The sequence below is a fragment of the Haliaeetus albicilla genome, chromosome 18 (genome assembly GCF_947461875.1).
Source record: "Haliaeetus albicilla chromosome 18, bHalAlb1.1, whole genome shotgun sequence".
Classification (NCBI taxonomy): Eukaryota; Metazoa; Chordata; class Aves; order Accipitriformes; family Accipitridae; genus Haliaeetus; species Haliaeetus albicilla.
This window is the reverse complement of record NC_091500.1, coordinates 26,915,583-26,935,411: the sequence shown is the minus strand read 5'-3', so window position 1 is coordinate 26,935,411 and position 19,829 is coordinate 26,915,583. Positions and strand designations below refer to the sequence as shown.

Genomic DNA, 19,829 nt, shown 5'->3' with positions numbered 1-19,829 from the left:
TTATGCAGCTTCTTACAGCTGAATTCAAGTACAGAACAAGTTAGATTCAAAGTTAATCTGGAAAGGCAGAATTACACTTCTTGGATAGAATCATTTGTAACTGATTACAATTACAAAGTTATTTAAATGATCTTGTCCGTGATAAATTTCAGGTTGCAGGCTAATTTGGTATCCTGTATTGATGACACCTCTATAAATTCTGTAATGATATGCAATTTACATTGAAGTCCCAGGAGACAGCTATAAAGACTAGTCAAATATCAGTAATTAGCCAAAGCAGTATATCAGGTAAACAGAAACTCTGTTCTTGTGTAGTTATTTCTTAAGGCTAAATACTGAAGTCTTTGTAAACCTGCAATGTCCATCGATCACAGAATTATATAAGCATAGGCATTTAAGGGTGGGAACACTTCTACCCTCTGGGAAGCATTAACACGGTCAAGACATAAGCCAGCCTCATTCATATAAGCTTGGTTTCAAATGTACCTTAAGTCTTACCAATACAAAAGAAAATAAGATTTCACAGTATTTGAAAAAGGGTAGTTCTAGGAAAGCTTCTATAATTAAGAACATTTTGTGATAAGTTTATACAACTTGACTGCATATGAAGATGTCCTGATATTTTTATTACATAACATCAGTACAAATTCAGTCTTTATGGTCAATGACACACTCACCTCCCCAGTGCTCATCACACACTGTGAACAAGGTGGTTTTATTGGCTAATCCTGGGAACACACTGCTGCACTCCATAACAATAGCCTGAGGAATCATTATGATGCAGGACACAATCCAGATAATTATAATGCTGTTCCTTGCTCGCTTGGCTGTGCTTTTAAACATCAAAGGGTGACAAATTGCATACCATCGATCCAAAGCAATGCAGCTAAGTGTTAGTACAGACACAGAGACTGAAACTGTCTAAAGAAAAGGAAACATTATGTAAATGTAAATGTAATTTTTTCAGAGCTTTAAAAATTATTTATTGTAAGTTTTTTTCCAGAGTTTTAAAAATTTTTTTCTGTTTTCAACACAGTTAGCTCTTTATCTGCAATTATTAAATAGAAATTATTCCCAGGAAAAGACTGCCTTTTAAATCACTTCTTACAGAATTACAATAGATATCCTCATCTGCTGTAGTCCCACTAGATTCAACAGGAAAATTCACAGATTAGGGTGCTACCCAAACTGAGTAGGTACAGCAGGGTCAGATTCTGAAAGAGTAAATGTATGCAACTTAGAATTTGCAAAATTTTATCTAAAAAATTACTTTGAAAACATTAGACAACAAATTAGATCTTTTTTTCTTTGTGGAACGATTTTGTTTGTTTGTTCATTTTCTATGTTATGTTTGGATACCATTTTGCCTTTTCAGTTTTCACAGGAACAATGGAAATTCAGGGTCTCATAAAAAAACCCAAACAATCAGCTTAAGGCAGACGAAGTCATTTTACCTTCTATTCAGCACAGGAGATAACCTATCACTTTGGTTTTATTCTTTCACTCTGTACAACAGGTCATCATTTCACTTTCTCTTTGGATTTTCTTCCACTAGAACGGTGGCTTTGAAACAAGTTTTGTGATTTTGATTCTTTTGAGTAGATGACACAATGTGGCTCTTCAGCCATATGGGTATCTGCTCAAAATATAAATTGTGCCGAGGCACAGAGCTGATCACCTGCATACAGTCAGAGTTCTGCTTAATTCTTTGGATTTATAATAACTGAAAGGCCAGGAACTTGTCATTCTAGTATGCCCAGCCAGTTAATCTAACCAGCTATTCTTAGAAAAGGTATTTGTCAATAATTTTGATGCAAATGATCTCATAACTAATTAACTCCACCAGTAAATGAGTGGTGGCAATTATTGCTTAAGGCAGACAATCTGAACAGCTCCCAGTGAACCTGGATACTTTGACTATTTCTAAAGAATGCAACGTAAGCCATGAAACACATATGAAAGCCCAGATTCCCTTCAGAAGTTTGGATTCTATGTCCCGGACACTTGTATAGCTGTTTAGGTCCACACACATGGAGTATAAATTACTGTAATTCTATTTACAGACATTTTTATTTTTTTATATCCCTTCTGAATTATTAAAAAAGATCGCAAAAAGTGGAGAGCACCAGACAAATGTTCCAGAAAGCGTATTCTCCAAGTCTAACAATCAGATGGACCAAGAACAATATTTATTAAGCATAAACATAGTCACAAGTGGAACAGGAACAGCCCTTTAATCCTCGGCATGTACCCTGAGATACCTACTTCAGTAGCAGGGATAGACTTCCATCAGATTATCACTATTAGGAAGATGCTATTGTTCTTTCTCTTTTTTCATAACATGGGTCATGTGTACACAAACACAGTAAAATAATACCTGTAAGTAGGGAATCACTTTGCAGAGAGGCTGCCCAAAGAACCACGTTTCTGTGATGTCCACTACTAAAGTTGCTGGAAGACAAGTAATTGTAACCAGAATGTCAGCCAGAGAAAGATTCACTATGAAATAGTTGGTAACTGTCCGCATGTGATGGTTCTTCCACACTGCAATGCAAACTGAATTTGGAAAGACAAGTTAGTGAGATGGAAGTGACTTAGGGAATGCTTCAACAGGAAAACACTTAGCTTTGGAGAGTTAAGGAAATGTTTGTGTCCTTTTTTAACACAGAATATTTGAATATGTAGTTCAGTGTAAGAACCTTGTATTTTCTTTTAGAGTGGGAACAAGAGGGTACGTGTAGAGAGAATCTTAGTACGCAAAGAATAGTTTTCCACAGACCACAGCATGGGAAATAATCTGATATATAAAGCAGCTTATTTTCCTGCTAGTTTATCTTCACTAACTATTCACACAACTTTCTTCATGTCTATTTTAATCCACTGGCTCTAGTCTATGGCAATACACATCTCCATTTGTAAAAGTTTATCTTTTTCTTATGATAGCATGATGCTTAATTCAAATTGCTACCACACAGAATCTTGTAAACTGTACCAAGACAACAATCACTTTATAAAATATTTTGCTGGGCATAATACATCTATTGCATCTGCAGAGAATCTCTAACAGTTGTCTGGGTAACTGTGATTTGAGGTAAATAAATAAAGATAATTTTTTGCAGTGTTAAGTGCTACCCATTTTAAATGTGGGTATTTAAATATTTAAATATTTTTGATGATGATTACTGTGATTGAAAGCAGCATGTAGCAGACACTTGACAATATGTGCCTTTAAAGCTTGTTTTATATCTTTTCTTTTCCCTCTTTCAATTTGAAAGGCTTTTAGAAATGAGGGAAATCAGTCCTTTAACATGGTTGCACTAAATTCATAAGCTAATACATTAAGACTGCCAAAACTAAGTCTGAGAAACTGGCCTAAAAATAAGATTTTTAATAACTTTGGAAGTAAAACCCTAAGAGATTGTAGCAATCAATAGCTTTTGAATGTTTTAGATTCAGTCACCAAAAGCTCTTTAAAAACTGATGCCCAAAATTTTCCAGAAACACCACAATACTTCTTGTAAGAAAACAGTACACCCCATTGTACATCAAAGGTTCTTCTCCTGTAAACAGCAATTCATTCATCATGCAAATCCAGGTGAAGATTCAAAGCCTCCTTAATCTGTCAGGATATAGCACTATGCTTAATTTAGATATATTAAACAGGTCACAGAATGTTAAAGAATAGAGTTAGGAGAGTCCTCAAGAGGTTGTCCAAATCTAAAATGGAATTGGCTAGAGTTAAGCCATTCTCTCATTAAACTAGCTAAAACAGCTGGAAAAAAATACACAGACTTTAAGGCACATAAGCTCTTGAGATAAGATGATGCTTTAGATCCTAAGAAGGATGGTGTGCCTGAAAGCTTGTGATCATCTTCCAGCTGCATGAGTTGATCTAATAAAATATATTTACTTCATTCCACAAATCTTGTCTTGTTTAAGTCTTTAGACCAACACTACCACTAAGCCTTTGTTGGCAAGTTTACATTTTAAAATCTGTTACATTTGAAGATACCATGAATGTCTTGCAGTGTTTAACTATCTTCCCTATTGGAAAAAAAAAAAAATCCTCTAGTGTCTATCTACTTTTCTTTTGCTGCTATTTGTATCACTTTTATTTCGTGCACACAGGCAGGAATGAAGATTTTTTCCCTGCAGCAATGCTTCACATACATAAAGACTGTTGTTACGTTGTTCCTCAGTTTTCTTTTCAGACTGTACAACTTCAGACTTCTTTTACTCCCAGTGATTTTTAGAACCTCTGCAAGCATCCTTGTTGCTGTTCTCTGGACACTCTTCAGACTGGATTGCATCTTCGTGATCAGAGTGCAGTGCCCAAAATGAGCAGAGTACTCATTCAAGACCTTACTAGAGCTTTATCAGGAGCTGAGATTAGAGCACTTCTTTGTGAGAGCTATGTTTAGACATTTTGGGGTAATTTAGGACAAAGAGAGAGGCAGAGGCTAGGTGGCCTTCAGTTTCTCTAACAGAAGGTAATTTTATCAAGTACGTTTTTAGGATACAGGCTTCCAAGTCATATCGAAAACCCCTGTTGTGCCACAATAGATGTTCTTATAACATGTTGCAGACATGGTTCCAGATTCTATAGCTTGTATAAATTTAATCTTTGCTATATATCTATCATGCTCTTGTAAATGCAAGTGAAAACCCCTCTGCAAAGCTCTTCACTGTTGTTGTACGGGTTTTGGAGAAAATCTCCACAGTATCCATTTCTTCTAATGTTTTCTTCCTAAATACAGAATTTCAGGTTCTTTTAGCTGTGCCTGAAAGGCAAGGCTTATAAATCAAAAGCTTGAAGGAAACAACATATAAATTGTATTTTCTTCCCATTTGGGTGATTTAAGTTACTTACTAAAGTAATTATTTCTATAGCATTGCATGATAATTACAACATAACTATGCAGAGCTTTATCATTGTCACTTGGTGCATGGGATTGCTACAGTTTTAATTTCCAGTCTGACAATGCAGAGGCAGCATGTAACAGGTAATACATTGCTGCCCCTCTGGAATGTTGTTCACAGTTGGAAATGCAATGCTGGAGAAAAAGATTGCAAACACCATTTCACTTACAATAATGCTAACACTCTGGGCTTTATACTTACGGCTTGTTCTTTGTCTTGAGTGCAGTTCATACTGAAAGTATTGTCCTGTCTTGTACTCAGCAAAAGTTAATATAAAGTGGCATCGTTTTTCTGTATACTTTTCGTTTCTTTTATCAATAGGCAAAAGTTAAATAAAATGTTTTCAAAGTTCAGAGTTTGGATACTTTGTACTCATGCTATGGTTTCAACCGTCCTACATTCTACCCGATACAGACAGGTGCATTGTTTTCAGCAAAGGATGTCAGTGCCTAAAGGTGCCAGGTTTAAGCAGATATGTATGCTCTTTGGCAAGGCCTATTCTCATTCCCATGTTGACCTGTTTGGGGAAAGCACCTGAACATAAACATTATTTCTGGTAAAAAAATTCCGTAAGTTAACAAACGTGAGGTCAATCTCGTCGGCAGCCAACTGTATCAGATATCAATTCACAGCATTTTGCACGTTGTGCTTAAAGCTTTCTATCGGTATGAGCAAATGAAACCTCGTGATAGCCCAGAGAGCTAAGAAAATAATTACCATTTTCATCCTTGAAGCAAAGAAAGCGAAGTGCCAAACAGAAGTTGCTAAAGGCCATACAGTAAATCGGACAGAGAATAAGAAACTCGGACTCTTAATTGCCAGCTCTGTATTAAGCCTTCCAGATCACGCTGGCTTAACATGAATGGAATTTAGATGAACTCCAGTACCTGCTGTTCCTCAGAGAAATATAAAAGACTATGCCCCTTGCTACTCAGGGAGTAGCAGGATGCAGGAAAGCCGATGCACGGAAAGTAGCTCTGAATTCCTTTGAATTCTACTCTATGGGGGCAAGAGGCACCTGAAAGGTGGAAAAAAATAATAATTTACAAGCATAGAAATGCAAGGTAATTTGTTACTGTAGATTTCTCTGCTTATGCTTGTGTTTCCCCTTTCGGCCTCATCCATTCTTTGCAGCATAGACCATTTTCCATTCTTTGTACGGCACATAGCACAAGAACATCTTAATTAGCATGTTTACATACTACCATAATAATGAAATATCCCAGAAACTTATTCCATGAATGTATACCAAAAATGACTTTGTGTAAAGAAGTGTCTGAAGAGAAAGTATTTTAAAAACAAGGCAGCTTTTTCGCCCACTGGTTGCCCTCTGCTAGTTGCAGGACTGTTTTCAACCTGCACAAGCATTGGTAATGTTTTCTTTCAGTGCAAGGCTAAACTGAGCTGTGAGGCTTTGCTACAAATTATTTGAATAGGACAGAATGGTGTAAATGACAGAAAGTTAGTTCAATGTATTCCTTCCAGACTCAATGTCATTCTGAGTGTATGACAGTACAAGGTTATTCAGTAGTCTTGGACAACAGCTTCATTGGTATACCAGTGATCTAGCAGACCATAGAAAAAGATGCTCTAGCCTGTGTTCAACTATTATTTTATAGGTATGCAAAATAGTTTGACTATGCCACTGAACATATTATAACTAGTTAAGCATCAGAAGAAAAGAAGTTTGTATACTCTCCACTCTCACTCCTTTAAAATGCATTTTCATCTCAGGTGGTTCTATAGATAAGCGGAGGCCCTGAGCTCCTGCACAAACCCTAAAGAAAGATGTTAGAGAAAAGAAGCTCCATGGAGTGGGAAATGCCATCTGCCTACCCAGAGTGAAATAGCAGAGAGCTGGGGCTTTCCGCTCAGCTTGGAGAAGGGAAGCAAGGATGAGCAAGGTAGTAAAGTTTCTCAGCTGGGAGTCTATTTTACCAAAAAGTGCTCCAAAATCATAAACCAGGAGATGAGGCCAGCACCAGCCTTCCTAAAAATCTTGGGAGACACCACAGAGTTAACAGGGTGTCTGTTTAGGTAGGGCACAATGTAGTGGCCCAAACTGAGCTCTTCAGACCTCTGCCGAAAATCTATGAAATAGTAAAAATAGCTCTGAATAAAACCTCGATTTAACATTATATGCCTATCTTTTATGCAACCTTTGATGTTCCCAGCTATAAATAGGAGTGAGGAAGAAAGTAGGAAAAATGGTATTAAGCCAGGCACTGAAGAAGACAGGATCAGAACTTTAAAAAAAAAAAAAAAGTGGGAGAGAAATGTGTAAGAAAGGAAACTGAGAAATGTGCTCCTACTGTGCATGATTTTCATAATTACCTGCCCAGTGTATTTTATTATTTTCTGTATTGTAGTTTTTCTTTTATAAAAAGTTTCAAAGCTACAGTTAGTAACTTTGCAGCAAATGAAAACATGCAGGCGAGCTTTCACAAAAAGCAGCTCTTTTTCTAATGGTTATTAATTAATCCAACTCTCATAACTCCTTCATCTCACTGCTGATGCTTTCATATTTTTTTCCTGTCAGAATCGAGAGAAGAATTTTAAGCAAAACAATTGCTGTTCCCATCTCTGCCACACAGTGTCAGTGAAGGCTTGGAAACTAGCTTGAGTTGCCAGGCTCACACTGTTTGAAAAACTTGCGGAGGTTTTTCCCCAAGGGAGGACAGTTCTGCCAAAACGAAGCTCGTTTCAGACCCCATCCTCCCAACATGCACCATCTCCCTCCCCCCAAAAAAGTCTCAGAGGCAAGTCCCAGGAAGGACTAAACATAACAAATTCAAATCAAATTTAAGACAGCTGCTATTAGAAGTCCGTCAAGAAAGCTTCATATACCTCATTATATTCCTGAAGAAAAAAACTCTCTCAAATATGACGGTAGGGTGAGATTGGTATTTTTCATGTACAGATTTAATCCCTGTTGGTTTAGTGTCCTGGGGCATTTTAATTAGAGGCTGTAATGCTATCTATTCGATTAGCACAGCTCATTGTATCTCGGGCTGAATATGAAAACAATACAAAGGCTCCAGCTGGTATAAAATGCAGCTGCTTGCCTCCTGGAAGATTTATGTTGTCTTGAGCATATTAAACATTGCGCTGCAGTCCTTCTGCTGGCGGACTGCTGGTTCAGCTGTCAATTTGTTTTTCACATGTCAACCCTAAATCATTTCCCTAACTACTCTAGCAGTCTTGTCAACCTCTTATACAACGGGCCATCTTCCAGTGTGACTTCTTGGCCAAAATAGAAACATATTTTCCATAACCTGCAATACCTGACATTTTCTTATATAAAAGAATGACATTACCTCTTATCTCCTTTTTGGTGAATAATAAATCCCAGATGGATGTCAACAAAGAATTACCATTTTTCATACTAAACTTCAATGATTTTATTTTGCTTTGATAATTCAGTATCACAATTGTTTGACTACAATACCATAATATCGCCATCCAGCAGTCATTTGGAAGTGATGCTGTGATTATAAGCACTGGCCGTCAACATCTCCAAATGCATGAGGCAGAAAGCTTCTAAAGAGCTTTACTCCACAACATTTTACACTCAAACACTGATAAAAAAAAGCGTTAAATAGATTTGAGTTACACATTACTTACTCTCTACCTCCTAACCCCCCCCCCCCAAAAAAAAAAAAAATTGTTTCCACCCGGCAATGAATTGGTTCTTCATATGGCATTCTCCCCCTTGGCCTTCTTTGGTGATGCCATGACCTATTGCAAATCAACGTCTGGGTGGTGGGGTGTCCAGCAACACAATCATGTTGAAAAGAAGGCTGAGCAGATAAGCTACCAAATGGGATTCTGGAGATCTAGAGCCCCTGTGGAAACACTAAATCAATGTGTACTGTTGGAAGGAAAAACGCTGTCATTGAGACTACTTTCATTATGAACAATTCCTGATTGAGGATTCTTCTGCTTTTACTTAAGAGTCTAAAAATTAGATGCCTAAGACTAAGCTTATTTTATTTGTTTTAGGAAGGCTTTCCACTACTCTTTCAATAACTTTATTGATGATCTTGAGTAAGGGGTGAGAAGCACTTTAACTAAATTGCAGAGTATATTTAATTAGGGGTTTTTGAAACCAGCAGTGAGAACAAAAGATCTAAAACAAAGCGATCTCTTGTGTGCATAGGAAGATGATACCTACTTCTTACGCTGTCCATCTCTTATCCACTATTAAGCTATAAACTCACACATTACTTCATTTTTTACATAACTAATCTTATCTGAAAAAAGGAGTCCAACATAAGACCAGGTTTATGTTGAAAAAGTAATAGAAAGAATGACACAAAGAAAAGACACTTTTTGTATGGTATTTATTATAAAGGAAATAATGAAAAAACTCCTACAGCTGGTATGCCCAGCAGATAAGAACTGTCCTTGAATATGTAATGCGACAGCTGAAAAGACGGACAATATTCTGGGCTGCACACACAAAGGAATTACATAGCCTACCAGTGCGGTGATAGCTCCTCATCAACAGGACACACTAGATGTGTCAACAGATTTGAACGAAATCATGGAAGCATGACAAAAAAAGTAGGTGTTAGGTCATGCTCCCTATGTATCACACATAAACAAGTATATATGTGTAGATTCCATCACTTTTTTCTAGTAAAACTCTAGGAGAAATACTGAAACTGTAAGAAATATAGCTGTGTAACACTGAACATAAGAAATCTTAAAGTATTTTGTTGAATATCAGCTTCACTGAAATGTACTAATGGGGAACTGTCTCCCACAAAAGACAGTAAGAGTCTACAGAAATAAAACAGATATACAGCAACTAGTTTGCTTGCAGCAATATATTTTCTGAGATTTTTCCTAGCTGCCAAGTGCTCTGTTGTATTCAGGCTTTTAAAGGGACTTATGAGTTGGGGTGTGTGGGTTACTCATGTTCTCCAAGCCACTTCTGTATTTTTTTCTACTGCCTCATTATTAAGGTGCTAGAGAAGAATAGAAGAACTAAATTCTGCTTGCTGGAAGCTTATCTCTACAGATTACAATTAGGAGTAATAGCACAACCATCTAATTGGCACAGGATTCATTTTCTCAGTCACATTACATAATCTTAGACAATTAACAATCTTATGGAAATGGGAGTTATTACCAGAAGATGAGCTATGCTATAAAAACAGACTGCCAAAACCACCAGGCTTGGTCAGCTCTGGAGGAAGTGAAAGGTACCATCACATTTTCCTGAGCTAGCTGTACTGATTAACACAGGCAGATTGGTTTTAAATTGTCCCACCACACACACACAAATCATTACAAGTATTAATTGGCAACCCTGCTCATCTCTGCAGAGCTGGCTATAGAGAATGACCAGTTATTTCATAATCACATTTGATATACTTACTTTTCTATCCATAGTAACAATAAAAAGCCTACAAAATCCTTACACACACTTCATGTTAGAGATGGAAGGACCATAAACATAGCTGGCATATTGCATATGACACTACAATAAAAAGATTTCACACTTCATTATGATTCAATTTAAACCTGCATGACTCATTAAAATCAAGGTATGCTCCATGGCTGAAATGCTGTGCAACTTTGAAACCATATGCTTCAAAATGCATCTGTCCATCAGTGTAAAATGGAATTGCACTAGGAAAAACCCTTCCACGTCCACGTCTGTTTCTAATGTAGATGTAAGAATGCCTTTTCTTTAGACTACACCAAAAAAAAAAAAAAAAACAATTCACTGTGCTAGTGAAATGCTACAGCATAAGCAGGGATCAGACTCCTGGGAACAGAGCTTTCACAGAAAGATGTGACACTTTTTTGGGGGGTTCCCTCTTTGCCTGGGAGCTGCATGTAAGCTCAGGCTCTCACACTTAGCTCAGGCAAAGACCACGTTGCAAGTATGCACGTGCCCTGCTGATTTTGATTGTAATTTTCACCCACCGACTTGACTTTGTGGCTTAACCTCAGACCTGTTTCATCACTATGGATTTGTCTGGTGATTGCTGGGAGGTGACCGAACCCTGGGGTCTCACATCGCCAGCCCCACCACGCTCTCAGGCACTGGGGGACTGTGTTGGTAGGTACACTGCCCTGTCAATCTTGCTGCTGCCCTCAGCTCCCGGCTCTCTGTCCTGGTTTCAGCTGGGATAGAGTTAATTGACTTCCTAGTAGCTGGTACAGCGCTATGTTTTGAGTTCGGTATGAGAAGAATGTTGATAACACTGATGTTTTCAGTTGTTGCTCAGTAGTGTTTAGACTGAGTCAAGGATTTTTCAGCTTCTCATGCCCAGCCAGCGAGAAGGCTGGAGGGGCACAAGAAGTTGGCACAGGACACAGCCAGGGCAGCTGACCCAAACTGGCCAACGGGGTATTCCATACCGTGTGACATCATGCCCAGTATATAAACTGGGGGGAGTGGGGGCGGGGGGAATCGCCGCTTGGGGACTAACGGGGCGTCGGTCGGCGGGTGGTGAGCAATTGCCCTGCGCATCATTTGTATATTCCAATCCTTCTATTATTACTGCTGTCATTTTATTAGTGTTATCATTATCATTATCAGTTTCTTCTTTTCTGTTCTATTAAACTGTTCTTATCTCAACCCACGAGTTTTACTTCTTTTCCCGATTTTCTCCCCCATCCCACTGGGGGGGGAGTGAGCGAGCTGCTGCGTGGTGCTCAGTTGCTGGCTGGGGTTAAACCACGACACTCTCCTTCCCCTGGGGAACAGTCCATTCTAGCTCTTCTTTGACAAATTCCACTTGTGAGACATACAGTAAGTAAATCAGCTGCTAAAGGCCAAAAAAAAAAAAAAAAGGTTTCACTTGACAAGCAACACAGGAAAGAAACACTTTAAAAGCAAAGAAGCATTCCAAAACCTTCCATTTTTGGGAAAGATGGTGAGTTAAAGCAGGAAATGACAACAGCTTTCATTTTATATGGTAATGCCCCAAAGACACTTCTGTCTGGAGTACTTCAGTGACCTAAGGGAAAGATGTGTTAGTCTCTGTTCAGCTCCTGGCAGACAGGGTATTACTTGGAGTTGCACAGTTGCTGAATAGTGCTGCTGAGTTACTTTCTTTCTTCCATATGTAGACGATTCTTTCCAAACATCACTCACAATATAAAATTAATACTAGGCAGCATATCCTGCCACCGTCAAGGATGCACGTGTTTGGGGTCTAAACAGCAGAGATGGTCTTCAGAACTATCACTCGCACAGCTTTGAGAACGTGTAAAAATAAATGGGCTAAGTTGTTTAGAATTCACACATTTATCAGCAGCGCATCTTGAAAGTAAAATGAAACAAGAACAAAACCAGCAACAGTAAACTTTGCTGTTTGCTTCCTAGGTAATCTGTCAAATACATGCTGTGTGCTTTCCCTTGCCACTCAGGGCCACCTGGTAAGGTTCTGGCATTGTAGGGGAATTCTGACTAACCAGTGATAGCTCTTCTGCAGGAGCTGCTGAACAGCCAGCCTTTAAGTCAAAGTCTATAATACATCAGAGACATACTTTATCAGCAGTGCGACAGACAGAAGAAAGGAAGAAAACCGGATGGCAGAGGAGTCCTAAATTTATACTTTCCAAAATGTACATGTAGCCTCAGAAGAAAAAACAATAACACTATCAAAAGTAGTTATGAATTAAACAGAATATGAGACTCCCTATGGAAAGGAAAATATTTTTTGTTTCTTTTCAATACTTTTTAATGGGTTTTGACCCGAGACCAAGCACTTTTCTACTTGTTCAGATTCCAGTCCTCCTCCTTTATCACTGAATGAGTTCACAGCAGAACTATTGTCCTTTGGAATGACATTAGAATACAAGTAGCCAAACTGCCTCTTATTTTACTTTGACTGAAAAAAACATGTCCAATGACTTCTTTATCCAACTATAAGGGCAGCCTCCAGGCATTTATAACTGTCCTTTCTTTTAGAAGACCTCAAGTGAAAGTCAGCAGAATTTGTATTAACATCAAGCATCTCTTGCAGCTCACCTTCCTTCAGTCTTGGGCACTGCCCTTTTTCAGAGTTGGGTTGAATACGACTGCACTATTCGCACTAGGCAGAATTGCCTTTTGACATAAAGAATGGTAAAGGGAAGTAAAGCTGTTCCCCCTCTGGACTCTCCGGTCAGAAACCATAGAGTGGAACTAGTTACACATTTGGACATAAGAATCTAGAAAGAAAGGGCATAATTTCAAATCAGCTTCATCTTTTTCTACTTTTTGTGTATCTCACAAGGATGTGGATGAGTCTTTCTTGTGAGTAATCCCCATGTTATGCAAATACTAATGTACTTCAGTTGATATTCAAATTTACATAGATTGAGTACGTACATTCTATATCTTAGGTAGGTGAAATGTATAAATATTGTATCATTTCCTGTGTGATTTTTTTTTTTTAATTATAAAGCCACTCTAGTCATTATTCGTCCAGCAATAAAAGTCACTCTCATGCTGATACTACAAAAGTAAAGCCCTTTCAGTGCCGGATTCCCTGAGTTGTGGTTTAAGCCCAGCTGGAAGCAAAGCACCACGAGGCCGCTTGCTCACTCCTCCCCCCCAGTCCCAGTGGGATGAGGAGAAAATATAAAGAAAAGCTCATGGGCTGAGACAAGGACAGGGAGGGATCACTCACCACTTATGGTCATGGGCAAAAGACAGGCTCAACTTGGGGAAGAAACAAAATCAATTTAATTTACTAACAATCAAGTCAAAACAGGGATACTGAGAAGTAAAACCCAACCTTAGAATGCCTTCCCCCCACCCCTCCCTCCTTCCCAGCTCAACCCCACTCCCGTTTTTCTTTCCCCTCTCCCCGCGATGGCGCAGGGGGACGGGGAATGGGGGTTGGGGTCAGTTCGTCACCCCTTGTCTCTGCCGCTCCTTCCTCCTCAGGGGGAGGACTCCGCACTCGGCCCCTGCTCCACCGGGGGGTCCCTCCCATGGGAGACAGTCCTTCATGAACTTCTCCAGCGTGGGTCCCTTCCACGGGCTGCAGTCCTCCAGGCACAGCCTGCTCCAGCGCAGGCTTTCCCCTGGAGTCCCGGCCATCTTGGGGGGCATCCACCCCCCTGCTCCGGCGTGGGCTCCTCTCTCCCCGGGCTGCAGGTGGGCATCTGCTCCCCCGCTCCCCTCCGTGGGCTGGGGGGGGACAGCCTGCCGTCTGGTCTCCCCACGGGCTGCAAGGGCATCCCCTCCTCCCCCTCGCTTCTTCACTCACTTCACCTGCACAGGGGTTCCTCTCACATTCCAAATCTCCCCCGGCACTGCAGGTTCCCCTTCTTAAATCAGCTCTCCCAGAGGCGCTACCACTGTCGCTGATGGGCTCAGCCTGGGCCAGAGGCAGGTCCGACTTGGAGCCGGGGAAGCTTCTAGCAGATTCTCACAGGAGCCACCCCTGCAGCCCCTGCCCCGCTACCAAAACCCCACCACACAAACCCAAAACACCAAGTAATCTGGACAAAATTAAATGTAATAATTTAAAAAGTGTTTAAATTAAATGCGCCTCATCTACAGCAATCAAATAGGATTCATGAAAATCATGGCACCATTTAAGAGAATACATGACTCATCCAATTCTACCAACACATACATGTATGCCTAGACCTCAGTATTCACTAGACCTTTAAAATGGTAACAGAGCAGCATTTGAGACAGTTGCTGATTGGTAGGCATTGATTAGGACTCTGGTGTTAGAACTATACACAACCCTTTTCTTCTCCAGCCCTAAAAGATCAAACTACAGTAAATAAAAATTGAATGCTGTTGAGGTGTATGAGTCAGACTATGAATTCTTTGAGGAAAGGACCACAGTTGGGTTCTGTACAGATTTCAGCACAACTAGCAGGTATTGTAAAATAAATAATAAATAATAGAGCTATCCAAAGAAGAGTAATTCTCTGTCAATTCAATTTGTTTTCATTCTGAGTTGGAAAGCAAGACAAGTATCACCAAATGCTGTGAGTAAAGAAAGTTTCTGAAATCTCTCACTGATGTCCTGCACGGTCTCTTAGCCTCAGAAGCCAGCAGTGCTGAGGACTCACAAGCTGGGTGCTGGCAGGTTGTGTGTGCTCAGGATCTCAGCTCCTGCCAGCTCTGGGAAGGGCTGGCAAGAGGCCCAGCAGCCCACTGGGTGGGACACCAGAAGGCTGCTTGTTCTGCCTTCAGTCTTCGATCGAACCAAGGGATCTCTGCTGTACATTGTGATTTTGATGAATGCACGTTCCCTGAGGAAACCATTTCACTAGAAAAGTTCTGACCCTTGCGAATGAACAACTTAAATGAGGACCATTCCCAGCCTTTGCCTGTATAAATGGAGTTAAAGGTATGGAGCTGTACGTTACTCATTAATCCCTCACGGTCTTATTCCAGTTATTAACTGCTGCAACTGGTTAGTGTGGAATGATGATGTCAGTAACCAGAGACCTCCATACATCCCCCAAATATCTTTCCTTCTTTAATTATCTGGTTTTCTATTTTTAAGCAACGCTTTTAACACAATGTTTTCAAATAAAGAAGAAACAGGTATTTACAGTCAATATACATTCTCCATTAAGAGGTCCTACGGTTTGCACTAGCTGTGCAAAGAAGTGGCAAGAGTTTCATTGCTGCGCAGTGGTGAAGAAATCTTCTGGTCTTTGCAAAACAGAAAGTGCTTACCCTCCACACCTATGCTGCTCCTAGTGATAAATAGTGACTGAGTGAAGAAGCAAACGGGAGAAAGCATATTGATGTTATAATCTGGATTTCAGATTCTCTGAATATTCATGTAAATATGTCCTAAAAAACTTCTTAAAATCTGTTTCTTCTCAGTGGCTTGCTCTGAAATCTCTGGTGAGCAGCCAATGTGGGCACACATGAGAATCACTGCCATGAAGCACTCAAATGCAATAATGAAAATTGCATTCAAATGCAGAGACTTGCTAGTGGTTTTCATTCTAGCTGGTTTGTGCAGCAGCTGGGACAGTGTGTGTCAACTCTCCTAATTAAATTGAAAGCCAAATAGCAATGCAGACCTTGTTATATGCTACTAGAAGTAGAATTCCTGCAGTGCAGCTCACTCAAGAGCCCAGTAGATGTCAATCAAAGTTCAAGCTTCATATTCTATACTTGGTTGTTAATTAACTGTCAGAATGCTTCAATCTAGTTTATTACTAACAACTGAGGGATGTGCTGTGCCTTCCACTTGCACAGATGTTATTGCTGGGACACAATGAGTCTCTTAATCCCATGTGAATGCACAAATCAAAATATGAGGCAGAAATATAATTTTTCAGTACCACATAGGGAAGGAAAGGGTCTTTCCTGGTTACTTAAGTGCTATTTGAATAGGATATAGACAAAATAGAATCAAAGCATTGACTCCACGTGCCACATGAGTCCAGCAGCACTGGTCAAACATAACCAGAGGAACACACTGCATCATTAAGGATGATAGCCTATTAGCCACTAAAATTCTCTTTAGAATCACTTCTCTGCTTCAAGAAGGTCCATGACTAAATCCCAGATTGCCCTTGAATATGGATTTTTCAAGCAGGAGAAATTAGCTTCTCGGAGACTTCAACATGCGCACTGTTCTCTATCAGATTTTCACTGGTAGTCAAATATTAAGTTTCACAAAAATGTCTTTGGAAAGAGCATTAGACCACATCCGTTTCTCTCCTCAAAATCACGCGAGCCTGCAATCAGTGCAGTATGAGCTTTCTTGCATAAAGATGAGATTGTGTACAGCTAACGAGGACCTGCACCTGCAGATCCCACAAACAACTTGCCGGTAAACAGAAGCAGCAGTTTGGGTGGGCGAGGTCTGTATAATGCACAAAGGCAGTTTAAAGAGCAAACGGCTTGAGCAGAAGCAGTCCGGTAAAAGAAAAGGTGGGTGGACAGCCAAATGCCAGCTTCCATCCCAGGCAAAAAGATAACGTACACAAATGTCAGGGAGGAGCAGCTCTACACCATCACCAATATCGTCTCTATTTGCAAGTGCACAGAGAGGAAAGCTTTCCTCCTCGTGGCTTCAGGGGAAAAAAAGCATCAACAGGGTGAGGACTCCTATAGCTGAAGATTTGACCTTGAATCTTTAAAGGCAAGAGGACAGCCTGTTTACAGAACGGGAGGAGGCAAATAGGTAAACACAGGTAGTTCTCCTAAAACCAGCTTTGCTCAAGATCAGAACGAAGGATGCTTTTCTCCCTAGTTTAAAGTACAGCCTCTTTGGGAGGGCTATTACCTTCACACCGCCTGTCAAGGTGGCTGCTGAGCAAACACGCTCAGGCTTCTGAACAGCTCTAACGTAACCTCTTTGGCTGAAAACTCACTGGTTTCGCCAACGTACCCACTGGATGTTTAAACGCAGGCAGCGCGCCCTTCCACAAAAAAAAAAAAAATTAAAATAGCATCATCAGTCCGTTGCAAGGAAAAAAAAAGCCTTGCAAAATGTTGCCTTGGGCTGCAGCCTTATTTGCGTCTTGCCTGGGGAGAGCTTGCAGATGACAGCCCTGACACACATATAAACCTTCTGAAAAACATGAATGGAAGGACCCGTATGGCGGGGCCGGCCGCGCTCGCGCGCCGCTCCGTTCATGAAAATCGTCACCGCCGTCCCCGAAGAATGGGAATGGCCGGGACTCCAGCTAAGCGGGTCCTCAGGGCGAAGCCGCCTCCCCCCTCGCTCACACCCGCGGAACTGACGAAGACCGAGGTCCCCTCCGCTCCCCCGGCTACCGGCCAAACGAAGAGCGGCGGGGAAGGAGCAGCGCCCACCGAAACCCCCCCCTACCCTCGGCCGCCCCCGCCGCCTCCTTCGGGGATGAATGGGAGCAGGGAGGAGGCGGGGCCTGAGGCTCCGCCTCTCCTCGCTTCCCTCAATGAGAGCCCGGGAGGTCGCCGCCCCGCCCTCGCCCCTGCTCCCCCCGCCCGGTCATCCCCGCGCCACACGGCGCGCGAGCGCGGCCGTTGCGCCGGGCGGGAGGCGCGCGCCTTCGGGCTGAGGGGCAGCGCCCGCCGGTTCCCCTCACGGATTGTGGGGGCAGGGGGGGCGGGAACACCACCGCCTCCCGGGCCGGGGCTGTGAGGGGGGAGCGGCCGCCTCCCGGGCCGGGGCTGTGAGGGGGGAGCGGCCGCCTCCCGGGCCGGGGCTGTGAGGGGGGAGCGGCCGCCTCCCGGGCCGGGGCTGTGAGGGGGGAGCGGCCGCCTCCCGGGCCGGCGCTGTGAGGGGGAACAGCCGCCTCCCGGGCGGGCTGAGAGGCGGAGCCGCCGGCCGGCCTCGGCGGGCAGGGCGGGACGGGGACCGGGGGGAAGGTTCAGTACCTCGGCCCGGCGGACAGGGACGGGAACCGGCCGGCAGCCGCCCCCCCGGTGAGCTCCGCCGGCCTGCTCTCCGCCTGCCCGGCCCCAGCAGCGAGCGGCTGCCGCCGCAGCGCGGCGGCGGGGAAGCGGTTTTCACGGCGTCCCTCAGCAAAGGCCCCTTCCGCGCAGCCTTAACTCCCCCCCCGCTGGGGTCAGCATGTAAAAAACCGTGGGTAAAAACCATCCGTGCAAACCCCGTCTCGGCGAAGGGGAACGGGAAGTTTCGGGAGCGCCACTCACCCAGGACGTTCCCGACGAGCGCCACGATGAAGACGACGATGTAGCCGGCGATCAGCGCCCATTCGTAGTCCTTGGGATGCAAATATTCCTTCCAGAGGTATCGTAAGAACTCCTCATCGTCGTAGTCGGAGGAAGGGGTTAAAAGAGCCTCCCGCGTTTCGTTTAGCTCCGACCCGCTCGTCCAATTCCTGCACGGAGGGGAACCATCCTCGGGTTGAATCCCGGACATCCCTGGTGGTTAGTCCGGGGGCTGGGGAAAAAAAAACAAAACCAAACCCCAAACAAACAACCCCCCTCCCCCCCAAAAACCCAAACAAACCAACAAAAAAAACCCCAAACCCCAGACCCTCTCAGAGCATCCGAGCTTTCTCCCGCCCGTCCATCGAGGCTTGTGGTTGCCAGTGCGAAAAAGCGGGGTGTGGGGAGAAAAAATGACGCGGGAACTTACGGGAGCCAATGCGGGAACAAGCTGGGGATCCGCGTCGGTCCCCAACCCGCCCTGACCAGCTTTTTTTTTCCCCGGTCGAGCGGGGGGGCGCAGCCTCCGCGTCCGCGGAGGCTGCGCCCCCCCGCTCGACCGGGGAAAAAAGGCTGGTCAGGGTGAGTTTCATGCCCCGGGGTGCCGAACTGCACCTGCCCCCGGTGGAAAAGTCACGTCCGTTTCGGACGACGCCGATTTTTGGTTCCCTAAACCATGCACATGCACCTCCCTTCCCCCCCCAGCCGCATCTCTGCTCACCCCTGTTCCGACTCTGCTTGCCTTCGGTTTCCCACCCTCTCTCGCACAGGCACTTCTCCTTAGACGTTTCTGAATTCAGTATTATATCTATTCCAGATATTTGCAGATTAAAGGCAGTGGAAGGCTGCTGTGGAAGGAAGCGCAGGGTGAAAGGAGGCATTAAAAACGAGTGGCTGTCTCCTTTCTGTGCCCCTTTGAAAGCTGGGCTGATTATGGGGCTAAACCAGAGGAATTAACCCCGATAGGAATATCCCTGAGACCACTGATCAGGCAAGCGCGGGGTTTCATCGGATCTGAAGATCGCTGAGAGCTCTCTGTAGTCCGGCATTCAGACTCCCTGCTCTGAGGTTGTTTCAAACGTCCAGCTTGGGATCTCAAGACAGCAACTGCCCCTTAGCTATTCTGAATTGAGCTGAGCTGGCAGAAAGCAATTCAAGAGAGCCCAGAAGTGCTAGTTAAACAGCGTGATAGGATTCCTGGCTTCTGGTCATTGCTTCTCGAATTATTTTCATACTTTGCCCAGTCAACAGATCCTGAAAGAGAAGAGGTAGTTCTGGACTTGTCCCTTTCTGACTGAAC

The 19,829-nt window shown here is 42.9% G+C and overlaps 1 protein-coding gene across 1 annotated transcript in view; it reads right to left on the bottom strand.

Annotated features, from left to right (window-relative positions):
* The window catches only part of HCRTR2 (hypocretin receptor 2), a 38,484-nt gene extending 19,644 nt beyond the window's left edge, over nt 1–18,840 (bottom strand). Inside the window, exons 1-3 of the mRNA XM_069805976.1 lie at nt 18,512–18,840; nt 2,378–2,556; nt 678–921 (exon numbers count right to left, since the gene is read on the bottom strand). Coding sequence (XP_069662077.1) covers nt 678–921; nt 2,378–2,556; nt 18,512–18,740 — 652 coding nt within the window. The 5' untranslated portion in view covers nt 18,741–18,840. The remainder of the gene's footprint in view (nt 1–677; nt 922–2,377; nt 2,557–18,511) is intronic.
* Nucleotides 18,841–19,829: the final 989 nt, after the last annotated feature.